This window comes from Aspergillus lentulus (assembly GCF_001445615.1).
Source record: "Aspergillus lentulus DNA, contig: Alt05, strain: IFM 54703, whole genome shotgun sequence".
Classification (NCBI taxonomy): domain Eukaryota; kingdom Fungi; phylum Ascomycota; class Eurotiomycetes; order Eurotiales; family Aspergillaceae; genus Aspergillus; species Aspergillus lentulus.
This window is the reverse complement of record NW_028322121.1, coordinates 750,152-777,790: the sequence shown is the minus strand read 5'-3', so window position 1 is coordinate 777,790 and position 27,639 is coordinate 750,152. Positions and strand designations below refer to the sequence as shown.

Below are 27,639 nucleotides of genomic sequence, written 5' to 3'. Positions count from 1 at the left end.
TATATAAACTATAGTATTTTTTAGTATAATAAATACTTACTAATATTAAGTATTCTAGACTATAGGTTAAAACTTCTTTTTATAAAGTAAAGTATCTAATTCTCTTAGAAATTTATAAAGAGAAGCTATAATTCTTATAAACTCTTATATAAATTAATAATAGGTATATAGCTAGTCCTAGGAATTATTAAACTTTATAAATATTTATTAGTTTTAGCTATATCTTTATAACCTTAAGCTTTGCAGGCACTAGTTAAATAAATCTATTACTAATAATATAACTATAAAATTCTAATTCTCTCTTAGTAAATATATATTTAGAGAGTTTTATATATAGCTAATACTTTTAGAGTTAATTAAGTACTTATTAAATATAGTCTTAGTACTCTTTATCTAAGTCTAAAAAAATTAAGATATTATTAAGGTAGATTATTATAAAGTTAAGATCTTATATTATTTTATTTATTATTATTTTAGAATATTATAGATATATTATAAAGTCTAAATAGTATTACTAAGAATTTAAACTTACTAAATAATATATTAAAAGCTATCTTTAGAATTAATAATTTACCTATTTATAACTACTAATATCTAGAGAGGAGATTAAGCTTTAAAAAATACTTAGTTTAATCTACTTAATCTAGAAGCTATTAAATTTATAATAGTAGATAGATATTCTTAATAGTTATCTTATTAAGTAAGTAATAGTTAATATATATTTATTATTTCTTATTAGCCTTAGGGATAATTATAATAGGAAAGCCCTAAATACTAGCTAAAGAATAAATAACTACTTTCTTTAATAGCTCTTTAACTTATCTCTTTATCTTATAAAACTTCTTAGGTAATTATAGGTAAGAGTTTATATTAATTAGAGAGGAATCTCTAATATTAATATAATATTATAATAATTATTTTAGAGGTATTCTAGGGTATAACTCTTCCCTAAATATATCTTTATACTAGTTAAGTAGAGGGCTTAACTAATAGGGATTTATTAATATCTCTTTATTTTTTCTAAGTAGATAAATAATAAATAACTAGGCTTCTTATTATCTTTTTTAAAGTATATAATAAAGCTATTTAGTAGAGATAAGGTTAATAAATACTTCTAAATCTAAATCTAAATTAATTTAGTAGTAGAGGTTAATTAGATAGATAGTAGTAGACTTTATTCTATATCTCTTAATATATATCTATCCTATAATCTAATTAATAGTTAGATTAATATATTTTAGCTAATCTTAATCTAAGATAATATTATACTCTATTATTTTAAGAACCTATAATATAATTATATAGTACTAATTAGCTAACCTTAGCAGAATTTAAACTTAGTATAATATATATATAAGTTTATTATTTAGTAATTAGATTTATAATAGTTTAGATATTCTCTAAAATTAAAACTATAAAAGAGGTAATAAATTAGCTAAATATTTTAAAATAAATATATAACTAGAACTATATTCTAATAGTACTTAGAGAGAAGCTATTATCTAGGATATCTTAATCTTAGTAAGGAAATAGAGAATATCTAATCTAAGAGTATTTAAATATATATTAATATACTTATAATTATCTAGTTCTATCTCTATTATATTAAGAGTATTATTTTATAGAGGCTAATTCTCCTTCTTATTATTATTATTAGAATTATCCTCTTCTTCTAGGGGTTTAAAATTATTAAATATCTTATAATTCTTAATATTAGAAGCCTTTAATAATTAACTAACTAGTACTTTCTTATTTAATAGTCTTTTTTATTTCCTAATTACTTTTTATAACTAGATTTTAATTACTTTAGTATAGTATAAGCCTAAGTATTATAATCCTTCTATCTATAATTAAAATATAGTTAATTACTTTAATACTAGATCTTTTATTTATATATTCCTTTTCTTAGATAATCTAGGGATACTATAATAGTATTAAGATTAATATCCATTAGATTAGTTTAGTAATTATTAACTTTACTAAATAATTAAAGCTATATCTAAGTATATAAAATAACATCTTATTTATATTTAGTAAAATAATAAACTATATTATTAAAAGAAGTTAGTTTATTATAATCTTTTACCTAATAAGTATATAGAACTAGCTTTAAGTTAGTAATAAACTTTTAGATTAATATATTATTAGGAATTCTAGACTTAATATATTTAGTAGCTTTAATAAGGGAAGTAGTATATAATTATACTATTTAATTTCCTTAAGTATACTTTTTATATTCTTTCTAATACCTATTCTCTCCTCTAATCTTACTAAAGTTATCTTAGATCTACTAAGAATATTACTAACTATATAATATTAATAATAATATTCATTCCTATTACTCTTAAACTAGTATATATATATTAGATTAAATATTTTAATCTCTTTAGATTAATCTAGATACTAAAAGCAGTAAAGGTCTTATTATAGGATATTTTTTAGCTCTTCCCTAATATAATATTATAATAGTAAATATTATTAACTACCCTAAGTCTTCTAGAAAGTAATAGAAATATATTTAATATTATAATCTTAGTAAAAGATATAAAATTTAGGTTATTAAATTTATTTTAATAGTTTTAAAGTAATATTAATATATATAATTCTAAAAATTATAACCCTAATTTAACTATCCTTCTCTATTAATAAAATAAATAATATTAAATCTATATCTCCTAGTATAGAGACCCCCTAAATCTAGTCTACTAGTAGTAGTAATAATTTTAAGATAGATTATCCTTAATTCTAAGAATAGTTTATACTAGCTACTTAGAGTATAACTAATAAGAATACTTAAAATAGAATATCCTAGTTATATATCTAGATAACTAAGTATCTCTAGGCTAAGTATAATTATTAAGATTATATTTAGCTAGAGGAGGGTATAAAAGCTATACCCCTTACTTCTAATCCTTCTATATTCTCTTAAGGCTCTACTAAAGTAAGTAAGCTATATTAAAAGATCTCTAATCTTAAGCCTATCCCTATATATAATAGTAAATATAGTAAGAATACTATAATAAAGTAGCTTAAAAGAATTAATAAATACTTTTATAATAAGTAGACTCTTACTTAAAAGATTACTATTAAACTTAAAAAGATTATTATAGTTAAGTATTATTTTATAGACTAGGCTAAGGAGTAATAGAATACTTATAAAGAGAAGGTTAAATATGATTTAATAATTATTATTACTACTTTAAATATTTTTAAATAGTAATATTATAACTATATATCATAGTAAGACCATAATCTAGATTAAACCCTTTAATAAATCTTTTAACCCTTCTTAGCATTAGGTATTAAGTAATCACTTAATCTAGATATACTATTAGATAGGACAATATTTATCATAATAGGAGTAGAGCCTTTAAATTATATAAGGGTAGGTAGGGGGTTGGCCTATAGCTACCCTATACCTATCTTATTAATCTTAAAGGGTTCTAGTCCCCTTTTATAATTCTACCTAAGCTATAAAGGAATATAGTGATCTAAATAACTATATATATAATAATAATAACTATTAGATGTTGCTATATACTTATAGATTGATTGATTGATTGATTGATTAATTTATTCCTTACTCTGTTGCAGCACCAGGCTGGGCCATGCTAGAGGCTCCTAGTAAGCAGCAGCTATCTAACTAACTAATAGCCACCTTTACAGGCTGACACTGTAGTATATATATATATCTTTAGCACCTAGGCTAAGCTAAAACCCCTATAGATTCCCTTATAGATTCCCTTATAGATTCCTACCTGACCCTGTTTTAGCTAGGGCTAAAATTATTAGGTACTGCTACCCTAGTTCTCTATTATTCTATCTTAGCTATAGCTAAAATCACTAGCTACCCTACTTCCCCTGTATATACCCTTATACCTGCCTAGATGCCTATACAAGCCTATTCCCCCTAGATAGCTACCTACCTATTTAGAATACTATAGATTCCCAAGCCTGTAAGGGTTCTAGGGGCACTATTACTAAGTAGTTTACTATATTAGTATGCTAGTACTGCATATATATACAGGCCAGGGCTATAGGTAGTGTTACTATACTAGCTAGAAGTAACTAGTAGTATATGATAATATATAATAGCAGTCTATTAGCTATTACCTACTAGGGCTATTAACAGCCTGGCACTACTAGGGATACTTAGCTTAAGCTATATTAGCTAGGTAGCTTTAGCTAGATATATTAGTTAGCCAGTGCTCAGCATAAGCTATATAGTCTACTAAATATACTATCTCTCTGTTAAGGCCTCTATTAGGTTCTAGGGGGTCCCTTCTATCTATACTATATACTAAAGATTATTATATTAGGTGCAGCTAAATAATATATAGTAGATTATTTCTAGGGCTTACTTATATAGGTAGAGGGGGTCCTTAGCCTAATTAATAGTTATAAGATAGTAGTTTAACCTAATCTTCCTAATATATATCTATACTACTATACTCTGCTCTACTAGGGTGAGATTATTATATAAGAAGATTAATTATTTAGTAATATTAGGGAGGAGGTCCTAAAGGTATCTACTATACTTAGACTACTATTAGATCTCCTTCTATTACTCTTTAATATATTATTTAATCTAGGCATCTAGAGGTCTATATATAGGATAGTCTAGGAGTATGACTAGTGCCAGCCTATCTTTACTATTATCCTAATATTAGCCTACTACCTCCTTTACCTTATAGTCTATAAGCTTATTATTAGTAATCCTATAGTATACTACTAGCTAATAAAATAAAATATTAAGTACTAGGTCCAGCTAATCTAGTAGGCTAACTAGTTCCTAAACTAGGTACTAGCTAGGGGCCTGCTTTAGGGTAAGTAGTATATATAGCATACCCTAATTATTAGAATATATCTTAGCCTAATTCTAAGAGCTATAGTTAGGTAGTAACTACTAGATATTATATAATACTAGATCTTACTTAAGGAGCTACAGGGCTAGTACTAACCCTATAATCTCTATAACTAGTACTATATACTTAAGATCTATCCCTAGATAGTATTAATAATAGATAGGGGGGTCTAGGTATACTATAGTAGTGCCTACCTATCTATAGATACTAGAGCTATTAGTATAGATCTAAATAGCCTTAGGGTAAGTAATATAGTAGATATTATAGTAGATTATTAACTATTTCTTTATTACCTTAATTACCACCTCTAATAGTTCCTACTAGGGAGGGATAGCTTATAGTAGATATATTTCTAGTTCCCTAGGGTTAATACTAGTTACTAATTTAACTTCTTCTTCTATAGCTTCTAGTAGTAATTACAGCAGGGGATTCTAGTAATATTAGTAATAATTAAGAATATATATTTAATAGGCTAGGGTAGTGGTAATTTAGATAAGGGTCTGGATACAGCACTATTAGAGGAGTAATAATATTAGTATAAGGTATAATTTAGTATTAAATACAGCCCTATTAATAGTTTAGAATACCCTAGTAATTAGCTTCCTAGCCTAATACTAGATTTAATTTAATACCTTTACCTACTAGCTATAGAATTACCTTTAGCCCTAGACTAGTAGTATATACTATACTAAGGTAGTATATAATATAATTAAGGTAATATAGGCTGTATAGATATACTAAAGCTCCTAGAGCTGCAGACCCTACTTAGAGCTATCTAATATACTAATAGCTTAGAGGTGCTGGGTGGCTATAGTATTAATATACTTAAGATATGCTTTAAAAGTAAGGTATTAATTAAGGGTTACCCTAAGGAGCTAGGCTATTATACTAGCCTTAATAACCTACCTATTACTAAGGTCTAGTAGTTCACTAGGGCTATTCTAAGCCCCTTATCCTAAGGTATAGAAGTAAATAAGTTAGAACTTTAATAGTTTAAAGTAGGATATATATATAGCAGCCTAGTACAGGCACCTACACTAGTAATACTTCTATAGTTATTAGCAGGTATTATACTTACTATCACTAGTAGTAAGTATTATTATATTATTAATATATCTAATATTATCTATACCCTACTCTAGGGCCCCCCGCCCTATTAAGCCTATATTATAGAAGATATAGAGTATTAGTAAGAGGGGGAAGCCCTATAGGATACTAGTCTCTACCCTCTAGGTTAGCATAGTATATTTAGGCAGTACTAGTAAGGTAGACTAATCCTAGAGGAAGCTACTAAGCTAGGTAATATAGGCCTCTAGGACCCCTTAGGCACAGAGGTTATATAAGAGTTAGTTATATAAGATATTATTAAAAGCCTTAGAGATATTAAGTAGTAGTATAGATACTACCTTCCTATTCTTCTAGCTAGAGTAAATAGCTTCTAGGGCTATATAGAGGGTATTCTCTATACTCTAGCCCTTCTAGCCCCTAAAATAATTCTCTAGAAGTAATCTATAGACCTTAGCTAGATAGCTTAACTAGGTAGTGATTAGGGCCTTAAGTAGCTTACTTAGGGTATTAAGTAGGATAATAGATTAGTATATCTTTAGCACTAAGTAGTCTAGCTTACCTAGCTTATAGAGGGTAATAGTAGCAGCATCCTAGAAGTATTCTAGATAGTAACTAAGCTAGATATAGTAGTTATATAGTCCTATTAGGCCTAGAACTAGTATATAACTAATAGCCTACAGCACCTAGTTAGTAATTCTATCTGGGCTAGGGGCCTTATTAGGTTTAGCTGAGTATAGGGTATAGAGAACCTTATACTCCCTAAATTCTAGTATACTAATTAGCTTAGGGTAGTCATATCCCTAGAGATTATCTAGATTAGTAAGTAGGGGTAATAGGAAGAACTAATAGGCTAGGAGGTTAGCTTTCTCCTAGGCCCTATAGATAACTAGGCTAGTATAGGGGTCCTAAAGTAGGGGGGTATATATCTAGTAGGGGCTCTGGTTCTTTATCTACTAGACAGTATACACATCATCTATATCTATAATATTAGTGATCTGCTGCTAAAAGGTATTATAATAGTACTACTAGATAGTATACTTATAGGCCTGGGTGGCCTAGGCTAGCTATATCTATAGGGGTAGGGGGGCCTTATACTAGTGCTTACTCTAGTAGGTAGAGATAGCCTGCTAGAGGTACTTCTTATCTTAGAGTAGGGAATAGTATTCTAGGGTAAAGCTAAGGCAGAAGTACAGAGATAGATAGAGCTAGGGAACTATAGTATTAACTATAGTACTAATTATATTAACTAGCTAGCTAATAAACTAGTTAACATCCCCTTCCCTTATATTAATAGGGAGGGAAGGGGGGAGGTATATAGTAAGGGTTATAGCTAGCCTCTAAGGGTCTATAGTAGTCTAGTTCTAGCACTATTTTAGTAGTTCTAGCTTAAAGGTAGTGTCTAATTTAGTTTTAATTAGAAGATAATCTAAGTTACTATCTAAATTAGCTTCCTAGATATAGTAAATATAATCTATAAAGCCCTAGGAGATAAAGGTTAGGTTAATTATTAAGCTAGTAGCCCTCTCTTTTATAGAGAGGGTCCCCAGGCTAGCATCCTTAGGGGTATCTAGGCTAGTTAGGTTAGGAGGGTTAAAGGGGTCCTATATAGAGATAGAGGAAGGTTAGGTAATAAGACTAACTAGGGTAACTAGTTCTAGTAGATATTATTTAATAACCTATTTTAGGGTCTTTATATAGGTGCTATTATACTAGGCCTAGGGAAGCTAATAAGCTCTAGCCTAGAGGCTATTATAGATATTAAAGTTACTAACTACTATATACTCTATAGGCTTACCTAAGGCCTATTACTACTAATCTACAGCCTCTAGGGCCTAGCTAAGGTCTACCACCCCCTTATTCACAGTAGTCTATAGTAGGTTATATATATTATAGACTATAATCCATAGCTTATCTAGTGCTGGCTAGACAGTAGTAGATATAATATATATAGATATAAAGATGACCTACCAGCACAGGGTCTTCTGAATATATATATAGATATAGGGGGGCCCTTAGCCCAGGCCCTGCCTAGTAGCTAGCTATATAATATAGAAGTAGTTAGTAACTTCCTAGGGGAAGTATATTAAGGGAGAGTCCCTATATATATTAACCTACAGCTCCTAGATTATAATAACTATATAGTTATAGAGCTAGAGGTCCTAAAGAAGAGGAGCTATACTAATATCTAGTGAATTCTAGATATTATATTATAGAATCTAAATAGTTTAGTTAGCTTAGGGGTCTACTATAGCCCTAGCTATATCTAGCCTGGGTTTAGAGGTCTCTAGGTATAGAGAGAGGCTACTAGTTATAGCTACTAGGGGCTATATGCCAGCAGCCCTCCTCTATATAAATACTATTATTATATATACTTAAGCTGCCCTAAGTACTTCCTATTTTAGCCTTCTTATATATAAGGTTATTATACTCAGCTTCCTTAGAGTTTAGGGGTGGGTTAGGGTTAGATATTAATAGGAAGGGTGTAGTTTAGTAGGCTAAAGGAGTTAGTATTCTAGGGTTAAATAAGGGTAGAGAGATGCTGCTTACTAAGATAGATACTAAGGTAGATATAGAGCTAGATACTAAGCTGGATATTCTAGATATATTTAATATTCTAGATATATTTAATATATTAGATATATTTAATAAGCTAGCAGTAATGGTTGATACTAGGGGCCCTGGTCTTATAAACTAGGGCTGTGGTAAAAGGGTCTTAATAGGGATCCCTTAGCTTAGTATCTTAGGTATCTAAGCTAGCTTAGTAGGCAGGCTTAGGCTAGTAAGTAGTATAGATAGGCCTTATAGCACTAAGGCCTATATAGTACTGTTATCTTTAGTGTTATACATCCTGGTGGATATCTTTTAATATTTTAGCTTGGTAATAGGGGTAATAAGGGGATCTAGACTACTTATAGTAAGCTAGCAGCCCTAGCTATAGTTATATTTATACTTTAGCCCTAGTAGCTTAGGGACCTCCTAAGTAAGGTTACTTAGGAGGGTAGGTATTTAGGAGATAACTAAGAGGCTTAATATATTAGATATTTAGGAGGAGAGCCCTGGGATGTATTAGGCTAGGTTAGAGAGTAGTAATAAAGATAGGGAGGCTAAATTAGTTACTTACTTAGGGGTGCTAGTGCTAGTATCTACTAATTATAGTAAGGTTAGTACTAGTATATAGAAATTAGTATCCTAGGTAGGCAGTGGTGGAGGAGGTGCTAGAAGTACTAGTTCCTCTACTATAGGTGCTAGCTCTAGGGCCTTAATTACTTTCTAGAGCTACCTTAGTAAGGTGCTTTAGGAGTAGATCTATATAGAATAGGTAGGCTAGAGCTATAGAGATAGATAGTAGCTAATATTAATTATTAGGTAGATGGTGGCCTTTACAGGAGGGTATATTTTAAATATATTAACTAGCTAGGGTAGTAATTAGCTAGCTAGTTAATATATTTCTTCTAGATTTAGTAGTAGCTTACTGATTATTTTAGCTTATTCAGGCCTAGAGGGCTCTATACTAGCTGTACTATATAGTAGTACTAGTAGCTGTAGTCTGGTATTTAGAGCTAGGTTAGTAGGCTAGGCTAGTTTAGTATAGGCTGGTTTAGTAGGCTAAGGCAGACTAGTAAAGAATTAGAGTTAGTTCTAAAGCTAATCTTAGGATATCTAGTATTTATATTAGTATATAGGGTATTATTTACTATTAGCTTAGTAAGGCCTCTAGTAGAGGGTATAATAGTGCTAGGAAGAGACCCCTTTAACCTTATAGAACTTCTTATTATAGGTATTAGTATAATATAGGCATATAACTCTTTCAGCTATATAAATAGGCTAGGTATATCTATAATTTAGGCATTAGGTACACTATAGGAGCTAGTAGAATAGATTAAATAGTTCTATATATAGTAGGATACTATCCAGGAAGATTTAGTGCTAGATAATATGGTTTACTAACTATATATCTTAGAAGGAAACTACTAGGGAAGATTTCTACTTACTCTATTAGGCTATAGTATTATATCTATACTAGCCTATATATAATATAGGGCTATAGAGGGCTAGGTTATAGTATAAGATCTTCTCCTAGAGGTATTCTACTGTACTTAGGGTGCTAGAGGGAAGGTAGGTAATAGGAATATAGTAGATAAGGATAGTATACTAGTAATTAGTAATATAGGTATACTTACCCTTAGGGAGTTCCTAGAGCTATACCTCCTTATTCTAAAGAAGGTACTCCTAGTCTAATATAGAATAGATATAGATATTAAGATTACTACTATAAAGCACCTAGGCCCCTACTACCTATATACTAGCTAGGCTAGGGAGGCTACTATAGTAGAGAATCTCCTAGATTTTACTTATAATAGCTATAATAGCTATTTACTTATAAGGGCTAGCACCTGGGCTGTTTCTATGCCTATACTACTAGATCTAGATATAGTTCTTATTATTACAGGGGGGTGTGGCCAGGGGGGAGGAGGGGGGAGGAAGGTAATAAAAGGAGGAAGATAGATTACTTAGCACCTATTAAGTCTAGCTAAGGACTCCCCAGGCCCTAGGAGTTATAGAAGAAAAGGTAGCTAAGCTATACTTACCTACCTCTATACTATTTATACTAGGTACCCTAGTCTATTTACTAAAGTTATTAGTAACTATCTTATAGAATTAGCTATCTAGCAGCTTTATAACTAGGGTAAGGGCTTACTAAGTAAAGCCCTTAACCCAGGGGGCCTTAGTTAACTTACTAAGATAAGCCTAGGTAAATTTAAAATATCTATATAGTATACTATAAAATAAAAGAAGTAATTAGTAATAGATAAGTTATTACCAGCTACTAGGGCTAGCTACTAAGCTATAATATTAAAATAACTAGGCCCTAGTAGAAAGTATAAGATAGTATAAGATAATATATAATAGTATATGATGCTAGAGTAAAGTCTATAAGTAGCCTAACCTAGTACAGGGAGGTAGCCTAATAGGGAGGGGAAAGCCCTAATCTAGTTAGGTAACTACCCTACCTAAAGGGTCATCTTTAGTAAATAGTTTAGGCTAGGTATACTAGCTAACTTAGAGGTCTAGGGGCTAGCACCTCTAATTAATAAGGGTAGGCCCTAAAGATCCTAGGATACAGGGCCTTTAATTAGTAGTAATCTATATATATATAGGCTCCCAATGTGAGCTATTAATTAAAATAAGAGTTAATATATATTTAAGTATATAGAGATGGCTCTTAGAGGCAGAGGTTAGATTTCAGGGTCTAGTAAGGTCCCTATTTATTTAAATATCATATAGATAGGTGTTTAGGGGGGGTGGCTAGCTAGATAGCTAACTAGCTTACTATATATATATTAGTTTAGCTTAAAGGGTCTTAGATCCCCTGCATATACTTATCTATCTTAATAAAGGTAGAATCCAATAAGAGAGATAAGCTATATAAGTAAGTAAGTAAGGAGAATTAATTAAGGTAGAATCTAGTAAGAGAGATGAGCTGCACAAGCAAGCAAGTAAGGAGAATTGATTAAGGTAGAATCCAGTGAGAGAGATGAGCCGCGCCGCTATATACTTATAGATCTTACTAAACCTCTAATGTGGTAGTTAATATTATAACAGTTTAGAAATGATTCTTTAACTACCACCCATTCAGCCCTATAGATATTGAAATAAAATTTTAGATATAGATTGATATGATGATAATTACTATATATTTTATATAAAAATTATAAATATATTTAACAGGCCCTAGATATAGGCCTAAGATAGGAGAAATTAAATTCTGAAAACTATTAAAATTTTTGATATTACCTGGGCCTACCGCCTACCTAGATAGGTTAGTAACTTCCTATCTAGGCCTAGTAGCAGTTTTTATAATTAAACTTGCACTAAATCAGACTAGATTAGGGTTGGTTCTGATTTCTAAAATTTAGACTTGAAATTACAGCAGTTCAGTGCCAACTGGTTTTGAACTCACCCAAACTTGGACTGAAATTACTGAATGCAACTCTAATACTCTATATATACTCCTTTCTATATTCAGCCATCGCAGCCCTAGTTAGAACCTTTCAGCAATTTCTTACTGTCAAATCTAGGTCATAGATTTATAAGGCTTCTAGCCTGTGACAAGGGAGGATTTTGCCCCTCCCTACAAGCCAGCCTAGTTATGGGCCAGGTTTGGGTTTGAAGGATAGGGGAACCCATCCCAACCCACAAAAATAACAACCCTACTTGAAACAATCATTCAATCATTCAATCACAGATTCATGGTTAGATAAGAGAGAAATCTTTAGAGTATTGCTTATATATATATATTAAACTACTATTACTATTTAGATCTAACCTGATCTAGAGGATAATAACCTAAGGCTCCTATTATTCTTGTCTGAGGTGGTCTACCTATTAACTACTACTTTTAGTCAGTTCTATGTCAGGCCTAGCACAGCCACAGTCTGTGGCTGGACTGTTATCTCTTGAGGAGAAGTAGGAACCCCCTAACTCTAAGCAGTCAACCTCCAGCCTGCTTACATTGAGTCATTGACTAATGACTATTTTAGTTTTTTACTACTACATGTATTTTTTTTTTCTTCTTCCTTTCTCTATTATAGGATATAGAGTTGCATTTAGTGCAAGTTCAGGTAAGTCCAACCTTAGTTAGAACCAAACTGCTGTAATTTTAAGTTGAAATTTTAGAAATTAAATCCAAATCAAACCTGATCTGGGTTAGTCATAATTTCACTATAAAAAACTACAGCTAGGCCTATACTAACTAACTATAGTTAGATTTAGTTCAGTTTTAAGTTGGATAAACTACTATTTTTAACTATTTTAACCCTTACTATTCCCCCTAGGGGCCCCCTTTAGGGACCTCTCTAGGGCCATGCTTATATAAAATTATTATTTTTATTAAAATATATAGTAATTATAGTCATTCTAATATATATTAGAGATATCAATTTGATATCTATAGGGGTGAATAGGTGGTGGTTAAAAATTATTTAAAAGGATGGTAGTTGTCAGACCTTGGTGCCCTTATATATATCTCTCTATACTACTTTTATACCAACCTATAACAGAAATAATTATTCCCTTATATCTCAGCAACCTCTAGGTATTTTTAAATAATATTTAGATTTCATAAATTTCTAGGTAAAATAGTGTAGGTTAGTTAAACCTAACTTAAAAAACCATAAAAACTAAAAACTATAGTTTTCACCTAACCTAGTTCAGGTCTAGGGTAGCCTAACTAAACCCAAAGTGGTTCCCTAGGCTTACCCCCGAACCCACACCACTGTGAGTTCAGTGAGGTTTGGGTTTGATTTCTGCAGGTCGGTTATGCCACTCTAATAGGATATTATTATTTCTATAAAGACTATTATTATATAGGTATATATCTTACTTATTTAGTTCTTATAGCTATAGATTTAGAATAATAACTATCTTCACCTGACTTATGGCATCACTAGGAACTAGCAGACCCTGCCTGCAATATAGTAACATAGTTACTGTGATATCCACACTCAGACACTCCCATAAGGTCACAGTTCTAAAAATCTTTCTCAGAGCTGTATGGATTGCGCATAAGAAGCTGCGTAGTCATAGACCTAACCTGAGTATCTCAGATGTCACTGTGTCTATGTCTATATCTTACTATATAATCTAGTAAGGAACACCCACCCTACATATTTAGTCATTGTTATGTATATATGGTGCGACCTCGCCATAGCCACCTGTATATTTCAATTTACGGGCCAGGGAGGTGGGGTGTTATGATATTACACTGCTTATATGGCATATATTGTAAACGCATCTCAAGCTGGAACTGGCTTATACTATTAGAGGCATGACCAGATTCCCATTCAACTATTAGAATAACATTTTACAATGGATTGATATTTCAAATACTCCAAACTTCCATAGTAAGAATTCTCATCCATAGGCCCATAAGATACGGGTATCAATTCTAGGTATTTGAGTATGACCACACTTCTGAACCTTATTAGAGCAGGGAATATATCCAAAGCATCCATAGCAACAGTACTGAACACAGCAGAGCAAGCTCCACCTAATCCAAGCGAAAACGAGGGGGCAGAAGATCGACATAAGGCGAAACATATTCCAAGCCAATGGCGCGGAAAGATCCCAACTCCGCCAATCCTGGATGCGAGAGATCTAATTAGTCTGGATGAACGCACCCTTCTCGGTGTCGGCCATCGCATGATCCTCCATCCTCGCAGCATTGAACTCTGCACTGTCGCTACTCTCATTGCCCTTGACGTCCGCATCAGCAGGGCCAAAACCGTACTGGATAGCCACCCGCTCAACATCCTCATCGGAGAGGAATGGCAACTCTTTAGCAGCACGGACATAGCTTATGTTCTCTAAAAAGCCCTTCGCAAAGATAAGATCAATTTCCTCCAGTGACCGCCCAGCAGTCTCAGGATAGAAAAGGTAAATAACTGGGAGAAAGCATGCATTGATACACGCAAAGAAAAGATAAGTTCCCCAGCTAATATTAGAAATCATGATGGGAGTCACCATGACAATGAGAAAATTGAAAAGCCAATTTGTGCATGTTGAAATAGCATTAGCCTTTGCTCTTGTCTTGATTGGAGAAATTTCAGCGGGATATAGCCAAGGCAAAGGTAGCCAGGTGGCACCAAAAGACCTGAAGAGGATCAGCATATTATCAGAATCCCGGCCTAAATTGGTGGAATGAACAGGTGCAGAAGGGCGACAAGAAGTACTTACGCAATGTATGTGAAGAGACCTACTGCGGCGCCCTTTGCAGCAGATGGAGTGCCTGGAATCAAGCAAGCAAATGTGAGGACCATTGAGAGGCACTGACCAACTGTGCCCCACAAGAAGAGCTTGCGTCTTCCAACTCTCTCAATAAGAAACCACGACAATGTAGCAAAGATTGAGTAGACAATCATATTAACGCCTCCCAGTATCATAGACATAAACTCTGTCTGGTTCAGTGAGTTCTTGAAAAGCACTGGCAGATAATAGATGACTGCATTGCAGCCGCCAATCTGCTGGAAAAATTGGGAGGAGGACCCCAAAAGCATCCGTCGGAAATGCTGAGTCTTTCCGCCGGTGAATACAGCAGACAAGGGGGTGTTCTTTCCCATTTGACCTGAACTATCGAAAAGTCAGCCTCAGGCCCAATAGGTACACCGCCGGAATATGACTTACGCCCTAATTGAGTCAAGAATGATGTTTTTCTGGAGTTGTACATCATGATGGGATATCTCTTTGCCCATAAGCGCAGCAATCACAGATTCGCCCTCTTCATATCGTTCGCGAGTGAACAGCCAGCGGGGCGACTCAGGCAGAACCATCATTCCAAAGATGATCAAAAGACCAAAGACTATTTGGAATGCAATGGGGAAACGCCACGTAAGATCAGGCGAGCCATAAGATGCACCAAAGTCAATCCAATAGGCTATAAGAGTACCAAATGCGATAGTAGCACCTTCTATGCAGATAAGCAATCCTCTGTTGGATGTTCTTGAGCACTCCGCTTGGTATGTTGGAATTGTTGATGTGTTCATCCCATTTCCAATGCCAGTAATAACTCGCCCGATGATAAACTGTGCGAGAGGGACATGTCCCGGATACGAAGTTACTTGAATGATGACGCCAATGATCATCACAGTTGCACCCGCCATGATCGACTTTCGGCGACCCAGCCAGTCGCCAGCACCCAGTACAAAGACAGCACCAGCCAGACATCCTGAAGAGAGCATCAATAAAGGATCATGTTTCGTTCTTTTGGTTGTCAAACATACCTATTTCGTAAATGGCAGTCACTGTGCCCTGCATGGTCGAATTACCTCTAGTCGCCGTAAATACATCATTGAAAGGTTGAGCATCGATGATGCTGCTCATGACACCTTCTGTTTCAAGTAATCAGCTGGGGACCAAGGAGGTGACTCGATTCCAAGCCTTTTATTAACATACGATCGTAACCGAAGAGCAAGAACCCCATGGTCGATGCGGCTGTCACTGCTCGCATAAGCAGGTTGCCGGACATGCCAGCGAACTTCGGGGCAGCCATGGTGATCTTTCCAGGTAGTAAGCACCTAGTAGACAGAAGCGATGCTCTTGAACAAGGAAGGTTTTTAACTGCAACACGGCGCAAGCTCCTGATGAAGAGATCCGAGAAGAGTGACTAGGTCTATAGTAGGACAGCGAGTATCGGCCAAATCCGGACTCCCAGGCCTAAATTTTTCAGACAAACAAACTAACAGGCAGTCCAAGATGGTTTGCTTTGTCAACCTAAGGAAGAAAGGTGGCTTGGTGTGGGCAGGAGGGTAGGTAGATCGATACATGTGAGGAAGACGTTCATGTTTATATATTTCCCCACGCACCTCCCCCAGAACATGGGAAAAATGTGTGGAGACATAATCCGACCCAAGTCTCCACAGTAATCTCACAAGTCTCAAGAGCACTGTGCCTGACCCGTGAGTTGGAGAGTATTCCTCGAACTCTTGAATTTTCCCTTTCTTTCCGACTCGCGTTTAGCAAGGTTTCGAGGGCGGTGGGGAACATAATTCGTAATAGCAGAATTTTTTTACCTCCAGTATGCAAGAAGTAGCCGAATGATTAGTCTGAACCCGCCGCTAATCTGCCTTGAGAAGAGGGTAGCCAGCGATATAGTGAAAATAACCAGGGTAGATATATCATTGGGAACATGGGGGTCGGGAGAGGCGGAGATCTCCTGGGGCTAGTGCACGGAGTAAAGCTTTAGCTTATTGCTTCGAGTTTACCATTGGCTCAATACATCGGAAGACTTGAAAAGCAGCGGGCTTAGGCCGAAACCAAGGTGCCTAGGTAGCCTACCTAAGGTAGGTGTAGTCACCTTGACCCATGGAAGTTCTCACTTCAACAGTAACGAGTCATAATAATCAAAACCAAGTTCTCAGATAATTGAGCAACCATATTATTTATGAATAATTAAAACAGCGAAGAAGTTCATCATACGTAAGGTGTGTTTTATTGTATCCACAAATAGATCCAGAGACACCAAAAAGAGACGAAGAAACTCAAGGAGATGAAAATAAAACTGAAATGTGGGATTTGAAGAGGCTCCTCGATGCCTTGGTTCTTCCTGGGAGTTTCACATGGGGACATTGCGCGGATCTCATGGCCTGCATGTACAGCCCTAGGTACAGGGTACAGTAAGATCCTATCAAACTTCGAGGTTCATCTTTTACATTCTTAATGTGAATTATCAGGTTCTCTCATCCAAAACCAGAAAAGATAGTATGCTAATATTAGGCTTGTATTGTGTCTATTACTTTCCTGCAGAGACTTACATTGAACATTCTGTGGTTTATACTTATTGCCTGTGAACTAACCCATCATTTTCATACTGTAACATCCAAGAACAGATTTTTATGTTGCACTGGTGTGGATACTAGGTGGATACTGCAAGCCACATTATGTCTTGGCTGTCAGTTCATTCTGATTCCTTCCTCGGTCATTACTCACTGCGGAGTACCTACCTGGTTGAGAGGTACCTGCATCATAAGGATGTTGACAAGGTGCAGTAACTCTATTGGCACAGGTTGTACTTGGTATTAGTTGCGCCGTTTAATAGTATTATTATTAATTTGGTTGCTTGGAAAGGTACATATTGGTAGCCACTTTAGCACTTTTTACAGCATCCCCAGAACAGACTAGCTTCATAAACATAAGCATGGAAAATAAAGAGAAGCAATGTTGCTTTATTAATGAATCATGCTTGACTAAAACCTAGGGGTAACCAATTTGCTTTTTAAGTTTCTTAACTTTCTTGGGCTTGTGCTTATATGTTCCTTGGAAAGTATGCCGAGTTCTTGACACTGGATCCCGCCAAGTTTGCCGGACTCATATTTCTCGTAAAAGCTCGATCGTGATTCAATTGTTTTTGGCCCCCTATGACACCTGTGGGATGCGGATGCCTGTCATTACTGCTGTGATTCGCATGATAGTGCGCCGCGTTGCGTATGTGGCTAAGAAGTCGACCTTGGGATTTGAGCGGAATCAACAGGGCCAATATAATTCTGTTCTTTTCCTTTGTTCAAAATCAGGAGGGTAGGGAAAATGGATAAATGGGACTTTTGATAAATGTTAAAAGAGGGGAAAGAGGATGGTTATATGAGTATCAGTGAGTTTTTCATGAAACTCTATTGGGAATAAATGCTAGAACACTTTATACTGCTCATCATAAGGACCACCTAGATGTTAAATCACTATCTTTGTTAAGCTATCTATGGAGTACCAACACATCACTGAGATCCTATATAACAGTAATCCTATAATATAGAAGAATTGAACTGCCAGAAAACAAAGCAGTGCTTTCAATATTTGAAATCGGAATTCCAAAAAAGCATGCTCTGCATTATTTATGATTCTATTGACAGGATTGGAGCAGCTAAGCATTCTTTACTAACCCCCGCGTTACCAGAGTGAGGGGGGATGCTCGTCTCCAACTCATTGCTGCCCTCTGACTGGAGTGATGCACTTTACTTGGTGTATAGAGTATTATCATGAGAGATGTCAAATGTCTACCTAACATCTTTGCTCAGCTAAGTGTAGAACTGTAGATAGTGGGCTGACTATTGGCATTTCCATTTCCACGCTAACCTTACCTCCTACCATAGATGAGCTCATTCTACAGATTGATTTACCAGGCATACCTTGTAAACTTTGCCGAGCTTTAGAATGCCCTTTTGCATGTTCTTCCACAAAGTATCAGATGAACTTTTGTCATGGATAGAAAATGCCATCGAAGGAGGAGGCAGAGAGGCATAATGCTAGTAAATTTACCATGTACCAGACCTTACATCAATGAGACTATAGGATTGTGCCAAATACTCCTACGCCATATGATATCCATGTTCTGGCCAACACTAGATCCTACGTGCTCATCGTCAGACTATGCTTCATTCTTAGAATGTACAGACTGTGGAGCTGGATGTACAATTTAATCAACATGCTGCATACACTCATGATTTATACTGCTTGTAGTCGGGCGAAGAAGATTACGTTCCTGGGAGACATAGAGCTCCCACAGCCATAAAAGCTTGTCAGATGGCAGTAGCCAGTGGCTTCACCAGCGACAGATCATACACACCATTGACCGTTAGATTGATCGCAGCAGTAATCCAAATCATATTGAATTTGTCATTGCAGTGCACACCCGATATTCTGCAAACAAGTACATCGCCCCAGAAAGTAAGAGAACGGAATTTTTGAGAATGGGTAGGCAAGAATGAGGGAATGGAAATAGCCAGTGTAAGTACGACATGAATGTCTTCAGGATAGACTGCTGACAGACTGGGTAGAGACTCGAGTTCTTCCGTCGAAGCCTTGATACTTCGGCTTGACGTCAGCCTCAATCTCAGGAGGAATATACCTGGCGGCTTCGAGTTCCATTGAATGTTCGTCAAAAACTCGAAACAGAAAAAAGATTTCTGGTAGGAGTTCAGCACTGCTCACAATGCCGTGCAATGAGTAAAGGCTACCAGCACCACGATGAAGCGTAAATACCAGGCAAGTAAACACCTTTTCTCGCTGCGATCGATAAGAAGGCTTTCTCACGAGCCCATCGGCCTGTTGGCCCCAATGAGTTGAGTATAAGAAGCCAGCCCTCGAGCAAGACAGTCATTTTGAGTCATATCGGGGCGAAGAATAGAGGGAGAAAAGAGGGAACCCTGCCCGGATAAGACTTTACCGTACTTATTCCTGGAGATTTGAACAGGATTCCTAAAAAGAGTACCGACGCAATCAGCAAACAACATACAATTATAATGGTGGCTGAGACAGACATATCAAGCCAGAGTTATAGTATCCATAATAAGGGAGTTATCCTCGCCAAGATATGCATTATGCCTGAAGTCCGATCCCCTGACGACTGGCGACATCATCCACATGGACGCCAAACACCAGGCGATAGAGATCCCGCAGCCAAGAATATTGACTGCCCTGTGTCGTCACTTGGACAGCCCTTGCTATGTCCGCAGCATTCGAGTGCGGTTGCAAGTCAATATTGCGGAATACTGGGTCATGTGCCAGAAGACTCTTATAACTCCTCAGAAGTGACATTTGCCACGGTGCCGATCCAAACGCGTCTGATGAAAGCGTCTTTACAAAGCTTGATAGGCTTTGTGATTTCTCGGGCTGAAATCCGCTGTCGACCGCGGCCTTGGTCAGCAAAGCTTGTATACATGCCAAGGTCGTATCGTTAGGCGACGTTCTTATAGTATTTGTCGAAGATGTTTGCCCAGAACCTTGGCTGATATCTGAGACTGCTGACAAGCTCGAGGACCACCTTGCCTGCACAGATTGATCAGCATCTTTTCCCAAGAGAAAGATGTTCTGAACTGGGGCGTCATCTGGCGAAATAGTGGTGGTCTCATCGAATATGGTCGTAGGAGTTTCGGGATTACCTCGCTGGCGCAGCCGTTCATCTGTAGCAGCGATTTCCTGTTGGCCGGTCTGCTGCATGCCATGGGTGAAGGTGGCCTGACTCGGTCGTGGCGTTCCACGATCAGAGTAACGCAAGCTACGTTGTGTCCATCCCTCACGAAAAAGATCACAGAGTTCCCAGCAAGCTTGCACAGCGGAGCCAAGCATTTCTTCGTTTATCGGCCTCCCTTCCCTTTTACCTTGGCGGATTGTGAACAGCATCTCCGCCAAAGACCAAGAAGCCTTCAAAAGGGAGTCGGTCTCCGAGACACGGGTCCTCTGTTTCATGAGACGATGACAAAGGGTGATATAGAAGTCTAGCGTCCTTTCCCTGAAAGCGTCTGGTAAATGCCGATCATGCGTGTTGTAAAGATGATTATTTAATTCGAAACTGACCCGAAGCACTGAATCTGCAAGCTCGTTGTCACGGATGCGGATTTCAAATAAAGTTTGGCAGAATTCACGACACAGGTCTAACGTCGGCTTGACCGGCGACACATACTCACCTTGCTGACTCTCATATAACTCCTGACACAGCTTCCAGCATGATGTCCATGCATTTTCTTCGATGAGACCAGTGCCAGCGTTGTCCGCAGTACGCCCGCGATGGATATAGCTCAGCCTGGCTAGTGTATTACAGAGCGTCCAGCATTCCGCGAGCGCTGTTTTGAGTGCTATGATCTCAGCTTCACCGTCAAAAAGTTGCCGAACTGCGGCTTCGAGTGTGCTCGAACCCCCGGTAGAGACACCTGTAGTTTGAACTGGAGGTATATTCTGATGCACAAGAATGCTCGGCTCATAGAATGTAGAGTCCGTAGATGTATGTTGCTTAGGAGCCGGGATTTCACCGGCGAGAACATTCGGCTGAGACTGGAGGCCAATGTTTTCGAAATCCTGCCTTGTTTGTGCTCGAGGAGTTGCTCGCTCTGACCAATCTTTCGCAGGTTCAATAGAAGTGGTTAAAGGAGACGGTGATATAGAGTGCTTCTACAACGAAATTAGTCGCTGCTAGCTTGTGGACTGGGAGCGATCAAGCACCTTTCCTGATTCGTCGTCTCGAACCATCGATGGTGTTATCTCGGTCAAGTTGCTGTGCGATGATGCCATAACTGGGTATGCCATAACTGGGTTGATCAAGCTGTCGGAGTCGTCATAAGTGCCAAACTTCTAGAACAGACACGGCTTTAGCAACTAGGTGACGGCCCACAGATCGTCTAACATGATCCTTACAAATTGGCGAAAGCCAGGAGGTGCATGTATCACAGACTGTGGAGCATCATCATCGTTCGCTCGTGGCCCGAGAGCGGCAAGAGAAGTCTGTCTTGTTTGTACCTATATTTTCATGAAGGTCAATGACGACTATCAACTCTTTCATGCATAAACAATACCTACCCTGAGTTCGGTCTGGTTGATGTGATATATTTGCAGCTTGGGTTTAGTGATTTTAGATGCAAGTGGTCTTTCCGAGTCATGGATGCCAGTGTCATCGTGCTCTACAGCGTCCGTCTGATCGTGTGATGGAATTGTTAGTGAAGCGTCCAAGATATCCATGGTCTCAAGTCCATGTTTGGCAGGACGATCATCAATGGACCTGGTGTGTTAGCAAATACAAGGTCATCCGACGGAAATCCTCTCAGGTCCTTACATCCTGAAGGAGTCACTGGGCTTGTGTCCAGTATTTTTTGAATCTGCCAATCGGCTATAATGGAGTGCCACTTTGTACAGTCAACCTCCGCCCAGTAGTGCTCCTCTTTCATCTGCAACAGCAAAGAGTATGGTATGGCCATTTTTGGCTTAGCTTCTGATAATAAGTACTTCTGATCTTGGACGGGCTGTGCTGCGTAAACAATCTCCCCGCTCTGGTACGAAGCAGTTGGTCGTCTATTATGTACTTGCTCTATAAGGGTACAGGCCAAAGTGTGTTGAAAGTTAGCTGTTGATTTTTAATGCTCACTCATGAGCGCAGTAATTCCCCGTAAGCAAACCGTAATATCATGGCATTCTATACCTCTTCCAAGATAAATTTTGCAGATGTGGTGCATACCTATCTACTTTATAGAAAACACCTGATAAGAAGTAAGGTAGGTAGTTAAGCATTTAAAGCATTTAAAGTATGAGGGGCTGCACCCAGGTTAGCTTGTACATTATTTACAACTAATGAGACATAGCAGTGACTCTCTTTGATAAGGTACTTCGTGAAGCTAGGAATTCGGGATTCATACCAATAATTTCCTTGTCATTGGTTCGAATGCTGATGTATACGGAGTACTTTGTGGACATGTGCTTCAGGGTCATGTGTTAGTGCAAATGATTTCCGAAAATTTTCTATAATTGCCAGTCTCAATCCAGGTGTAAGGTTTCCATTGTAGTTGAGTACATATATGTCAGCTACAAGGAATAGGAGCAGGGGGTTTTGCTACCTCTTCCTTCTTTGCGACAATCCATAGAATACGGCATTCAGATCAAAACGCCCGAATATAGTGGTGTCAACAGTAGTCACATGCATGATATAGAGAAGCTTAAGGCTGCTGCATGGCAGCATTTTTCATTCCAGGCCAAGATTGAAAGTGGCGGCAAACAATTCATATTTATAACAGGTTGTAAAGTTGGCTGCAATCAACGTATAGCTAGGTCAAATTGCATAGCTGCAACAGACTGTCCCGGGTATCCTGATGTTCTCCCAGGTAAGAGCCCAACTATTGCATATGCAAATCACTGTCCAAGCTCGAGACATCCTCATTTCACAGTCAAAAGAAGTGGACCCAGTATCCAGAAAGCACCTCAAACGTAAGGAATATGATAGATCGTCCGAGATTAATCATACGTCTCAGGGCTGACAGCATCAAAGCATGAAAGCGACTCATAAGACTGATCTGAGATGCTGAGCTTTTACAATTCAGATTATCCACATGAGCGACAGGCAAGTAGCGCAGAACCACAGAAGCGAGGAAATGTGATCGATGCCCGCAGACGGAGGAAAAGGTTCCACCTTACTTCTCCTATACCTTGACTTTTCGGATACTGTCGGTTCGAACTCAGAAGTAGGCGTAGCCTCAGGGTAATCGAGAGGCATGATAGCATTAAAGCGACGGGGAGGATGGGACAAGTCGGTACTGTCGCAGAAACGGGACTAGCAAGGCCCTGCACAGAGGGGAAGGTCTTGCACTATGAGCATAACCCGGTCGTTCTGTCAAGTTGGCCAGGGAGAGCGGAATTGGAGATATTGAGGGTACGTAGACACAATAGATCCCACAGCCAGAAGACAGAAAACATCATATTTGAGATTTTGCCCGATCTCTTTCAGCAGGATTGTACCTATTAGGAGAGTATAAGCATAGCTGCGAGCGAAGTCAGAAGCATATATACTCACCGAAGAAGCTTTTCAATGAGATCGACGTGTGTCATGATCATTCTGCGGCAACAGTACCTCTTGCAACCAAGCTGATCCATAGCATCACTTTACAAAAGGTATTAGCAAAACAATTAAATCCGAAGGAAAAATTGGATAACTCGAGGGTCAAACTTACCCATCCGGAATACCCTCATCAAGTAGCTGTAAATAACGTTCCCAAAGATCACCGACAACCTGGTTAGAAATCTATGAGCAACAGCAAGCAGCTTGTTGAAAGGATCAAGTTTACCTTGCCACAAGAAAAGCACCGAACAGGGATAATCATTGGTTCAGATTGTATGCTAATGAGTTTTTTTAAAAGATCAAGAAAGATGCAGACGATATAAGGTCAATACAGGACACACAATGTAGAACAAAAATGGTATTGCTTTATTGGATCTTGTTATGATACTTGCAGAGACTGAACAGAAGAATGAATGAATATCCTGAAAAGGTACTAGAAATGCGGACATATAATTTTGCATCGCTTCCCCACATATTCACTGTTTTAGGAAATTAGCTAACCTTATATATACTAGCCGCAAAATCTGGGAGATCTTGGTGGGACCCAAAAGGGTTCGAAAGAGAAAAAAAAAGAACTGGATGAAAAAACAAGCCTACAAGAGAACCATGACTCTTGTATATCAGACTACCTCACGGCGTCTCTGAGGTCATTGTAGCAGTCTGAACTAAGCTGCATCGTTTTCATTTTGATCCCCCTGACCTCACCTTGCCTAATCTCCCTTACAATGTCGGGTTCGAGTCTCGCGCCAGGACATACAAAAAGATCCAGAACTAGCGATGCCTTGCGCACCGAGAAGGATAGAACCAAGCGTCGTCGATTTTCCAAGGGCGCACTTGATGTTACTGAAGACGTACAACTAGCTGCTAAAGGAAAGGCGATGGTGAATAACACTCAGAATGCCACTCCCACACAAGATCCTTCTGCGCATACTCGTGAGCAGCAGACGAAATTCTCCCGCGAAAATTGGTGTCTCTCAAGTCCAGTCGGTGGGCAGTATAGCAACCTCGACCCGATTATCACTTCGGATGAAGAGTGAGTTACCTCAAGAGTTGATGCGAAGCCTTGATTACCATAGTGAAGAGCGCTAAGTGATTTGTTTTAGGCATCTTCTTGTCGGGACTGACACAGCAATTCATGTTCATTCGATTGGGACCTCTTACCGGTCCCGTACGTTACAGTTAAAGGATGGTCAAAAAGTCGTGGGTTACAATATCTGCTCCGAAAATCCGCAACATCTTTATATCATCACTTCAACTGGTTGTGTGAGCAAGTGGGATTGGCTTTCTGGAGATCAAATCGCTTCTTGGGATTTGGCCCGAGAGACACTCCTTGCTGAATTATGCCCCTCTGAGTTCGGGAAATTAAGATATGAGCTTCTCTTTTCTTTGCGAGGGCGCAAGGATGGAAAGAGACAGCTTACAGTCACCTTATTCAACGGTGAAACACCACGCGACATTGTTGTCTTTGAAACGACCCAACGAATAGACAATTTCAGGGTTTTCAGACAAGGACAAGCGATAGTCGCGTGGGCTGGTCAGCGCCTTCTGCTTGGCACCAGGGAATTGAACACGCCAGACCCGTCAACTATGCAGTACGCCTGGAGGGAGGTCGTCCTGCCTGTCCGGGTCACTTGCATTGATGTTCGAGAGAGCAGAGCACGAAGTCGAACAATACCCCAGGGCTCACAGGACAATAACCCAGATACTATGGACCTTGTTTTGGGCGAATCTGGGGGCTCAATCTTAATCTATCATGATTTTCTTGCTCTTTTCCCTACAGGTGGTATTGGCTCGGACGATAGTACGGGCCTGGCTCCTCGACGGCTGCATTGGCATAGAGGTCCCGTCAATGCAATCCGTTGGTCAAAGGATGGTATGTACCTACTCTAGCCAGTGCAAGTAAGGAGGCAGCCCCGTTAACAGGATCCAGGTAACTACATAATCTCAGGCGGAGATGAGTCAGTCATGGTTCTATGGCAGTTAGACACTGGTCGCAAGCAGTTTTTACCTCATCTCTCTTCACCCATTTGCAATCTAGTCGTTTCTACAACTGGGAAAGCTTACATCGTGAAGCTTGCTGACAACTGTATCATGGTGCTGTCAGCGACAGAGCTGCAACCTTATGTTACTATCACTGGCCTGCAACTTTGCCCCAAAGTCAACAAGCTTGCCGATGCAGCTCTGCCAGAGTCGCGTATCTCATTTCAACCTCCTGCAGCTGTATTGCACCCACAATTCCATGATCGGCTTCTAGTGGCGGTACCAGCTTCGCGTCATGCCGCACGGGATTATCATTCTACAACGAGTTCGTGCGTGCTACAGACATACGATATCCGCACCAACTCTCAAATATCCAGGCAAGCTCTTTCACGGACCAATGCCACCACTTTGAGGATCAGTCCAGAGGGGACCGAAATTGTTGCCCCGGACGTCAGTCACCTTGACATATGTCAGGATGGAAAGTGGATGGCGACGATCGATGACTGGATGCCGCGCCCTGAAGATATCAGGGCTCTTGAACCGAATAGTACTTCGACAGGCAGCCATACGCTTTACCGGGAAACATACCTCAAGTTTTGGAGATGGGACGAAGTGTCCAATATGTGGGAGTTAGCCACACGTATCAACAGCCCTCACTCCTGCGACAGCGTTTCGGTGCCTATTCTGGATCTTGCGTCCAGACCATACAGTCATGAATTTGCAACAGTGGGCTGTGATGCCATGCTCCGCTTCTGGTGCGCGAGTAACAGGCCGCGCCTGGGGTTGGCAACGAAACGTCCAGAACACCAATATCAGACCTGGAAATGTCGAGGTACTATCGACCTAAAAGGCGAATTTATTGGTGGCGGAACTGAGCCTGCAAATGCAGCCTGTATGGGCTTTTCTGAGGACGGGACGGTGCTTGCTGTTTGCGTGCAAACCAGGTCCAGTCCGCGCTCCGGCCTCGTCATCCTGGTGGATATGCAGAATTGCAAGATTCATCACAGTAGGGTAGGGGTTTACTCGGGTCGTCCATGTGCAGCCAGATTCTTGGGACGCTATCTTGTCGTTCTATCCCTGCATTCGGCACATATTTGGGATACAGTTGGCGACATAGTCAGAACAATCAGTTCATCAGCCGTTCATGATAACACTCCGTGTGACGATCAACTTCTGGCCGTGAGCTCAAAGTCGCAAACCTGTGCAGTTGCCTCAAAAGTCCCGCGACATCTGGCTGGAACGAGAAGGACGTGCGGATCTCAGTTCGATATACGAGTCTATGATGTTCAGACCTTGTCCCTGCTTACTCGACAGTCTTTGAAGCATTGTCCGGTATCCCTACTCTCAGATCCACTTACTGGGGATTACATCGTCGTTGATGCCATGGCCAATGTGCAACGCCTCAGTTGTTCAGATAAAGCTCCCCAGTTAATACCGCAATCCAAGGACGGGACCTCTCACAATTACGGGCTTGGAGGCTTATTTGGAACACGTTCTCGCGACATGAGAAGGCATGGTAATCTTCAGCCTCTTCCAGTCAGCGGAAGCTCTTCAGCTCCGCAGTCATCTGGGCTACCCGGGGTTTTTAATGATACTCCGCCATTTGTGTTGCCTCCCACTAGTGTTCTTTTTAAAAGTCTGGTGCAAAATCTTACAACTTGAATGGGCAAACCAGAATCAATGTACCTTATTCTGTTAAGACAACACGAAAAATCTTTGTTCTATTTGCTGTCCTTGTTGCCATTATTGACCGTGAGGTGTCATTATATGATTTTCCTTGGTTGTCTGCATAGGCGCATCACATATATCAACAGTCATAATTCAATTGTGCATATAAATCGTAGACAGATCGGACATTTCATCAGG

The 27,639-nt window shown here is 38.4% G+C and overlaps 3 protein-coding genes across 3 annotated transcripts; 1 reads left to right on the top strand and 2 right to left on the bottom strand.

Moving 5' to 3' along the window:
* Positions 1-14,090: 14,090 nt before the first annotated feature.
* On the bottom strand, positions 14,091-15,981 carry ALT_2940 (sugar transporter STL1; the record flags this gene model as incomplete). The annotated part of the gene is made up of 6 exons (XM_089599458.1): positions 14,091-14,586; positions 14,670-14,721; positions 14,767-15,062; positions 15,117-15,657; positions 15,713-15,820; positions 15,885-15,981. 6 exons carry the CDS (start codon positions 15,979-15,981, stop codon positions 14,091-14,093), a joined length of 1,590 nt encoding a protein of 529 aa, XP_089456201.1.
* Positions 15,982-19,796: 3,815 nt separating this feature from the next.
* On the bottom strand, positions 19,797-21,929 carry ALT_2939 (uncharacterized protein; the record flags this gene model as incomplete). The annotated part of the gene is made up of 4 exons (XM_033563986.1): positions 19,797-21,365; positions 21,417-21,545; positions 21,609-21,710; positions 21,771-21,929. The coding sequence occupies 4 exons, from the start codon at positions 21,927-21,929 to the stop codon at positions 19,797-19,799; spliced, it is 1,959 nt and encodes a 652-aa protein (XP_033419877.1).
* Positions 21,930-24,518: 2,589 nt separating this feature from the next.
* ALT_2938 (WD repeat protein) lies at positions 24,519-26,788 on the top strand (the record flags this gene model as incomplete). The annotated part of the gene is made up of 4 exons (XM_089599457.1): positions 24,519-24,826; positions 24,897-25,666; positions 25,742-26,665; positions 26,718-26,788. 4 exons carry the CDS (start codon positions 24,519-24,521, stop codon positions 26,786-26,788), a joined length of 2,073 nt encoding a protein of 690 aa, XP_089456200.1.
* Between the last annotated feature and the right edge of the window lie 851 nt (positions 26,789-27,639).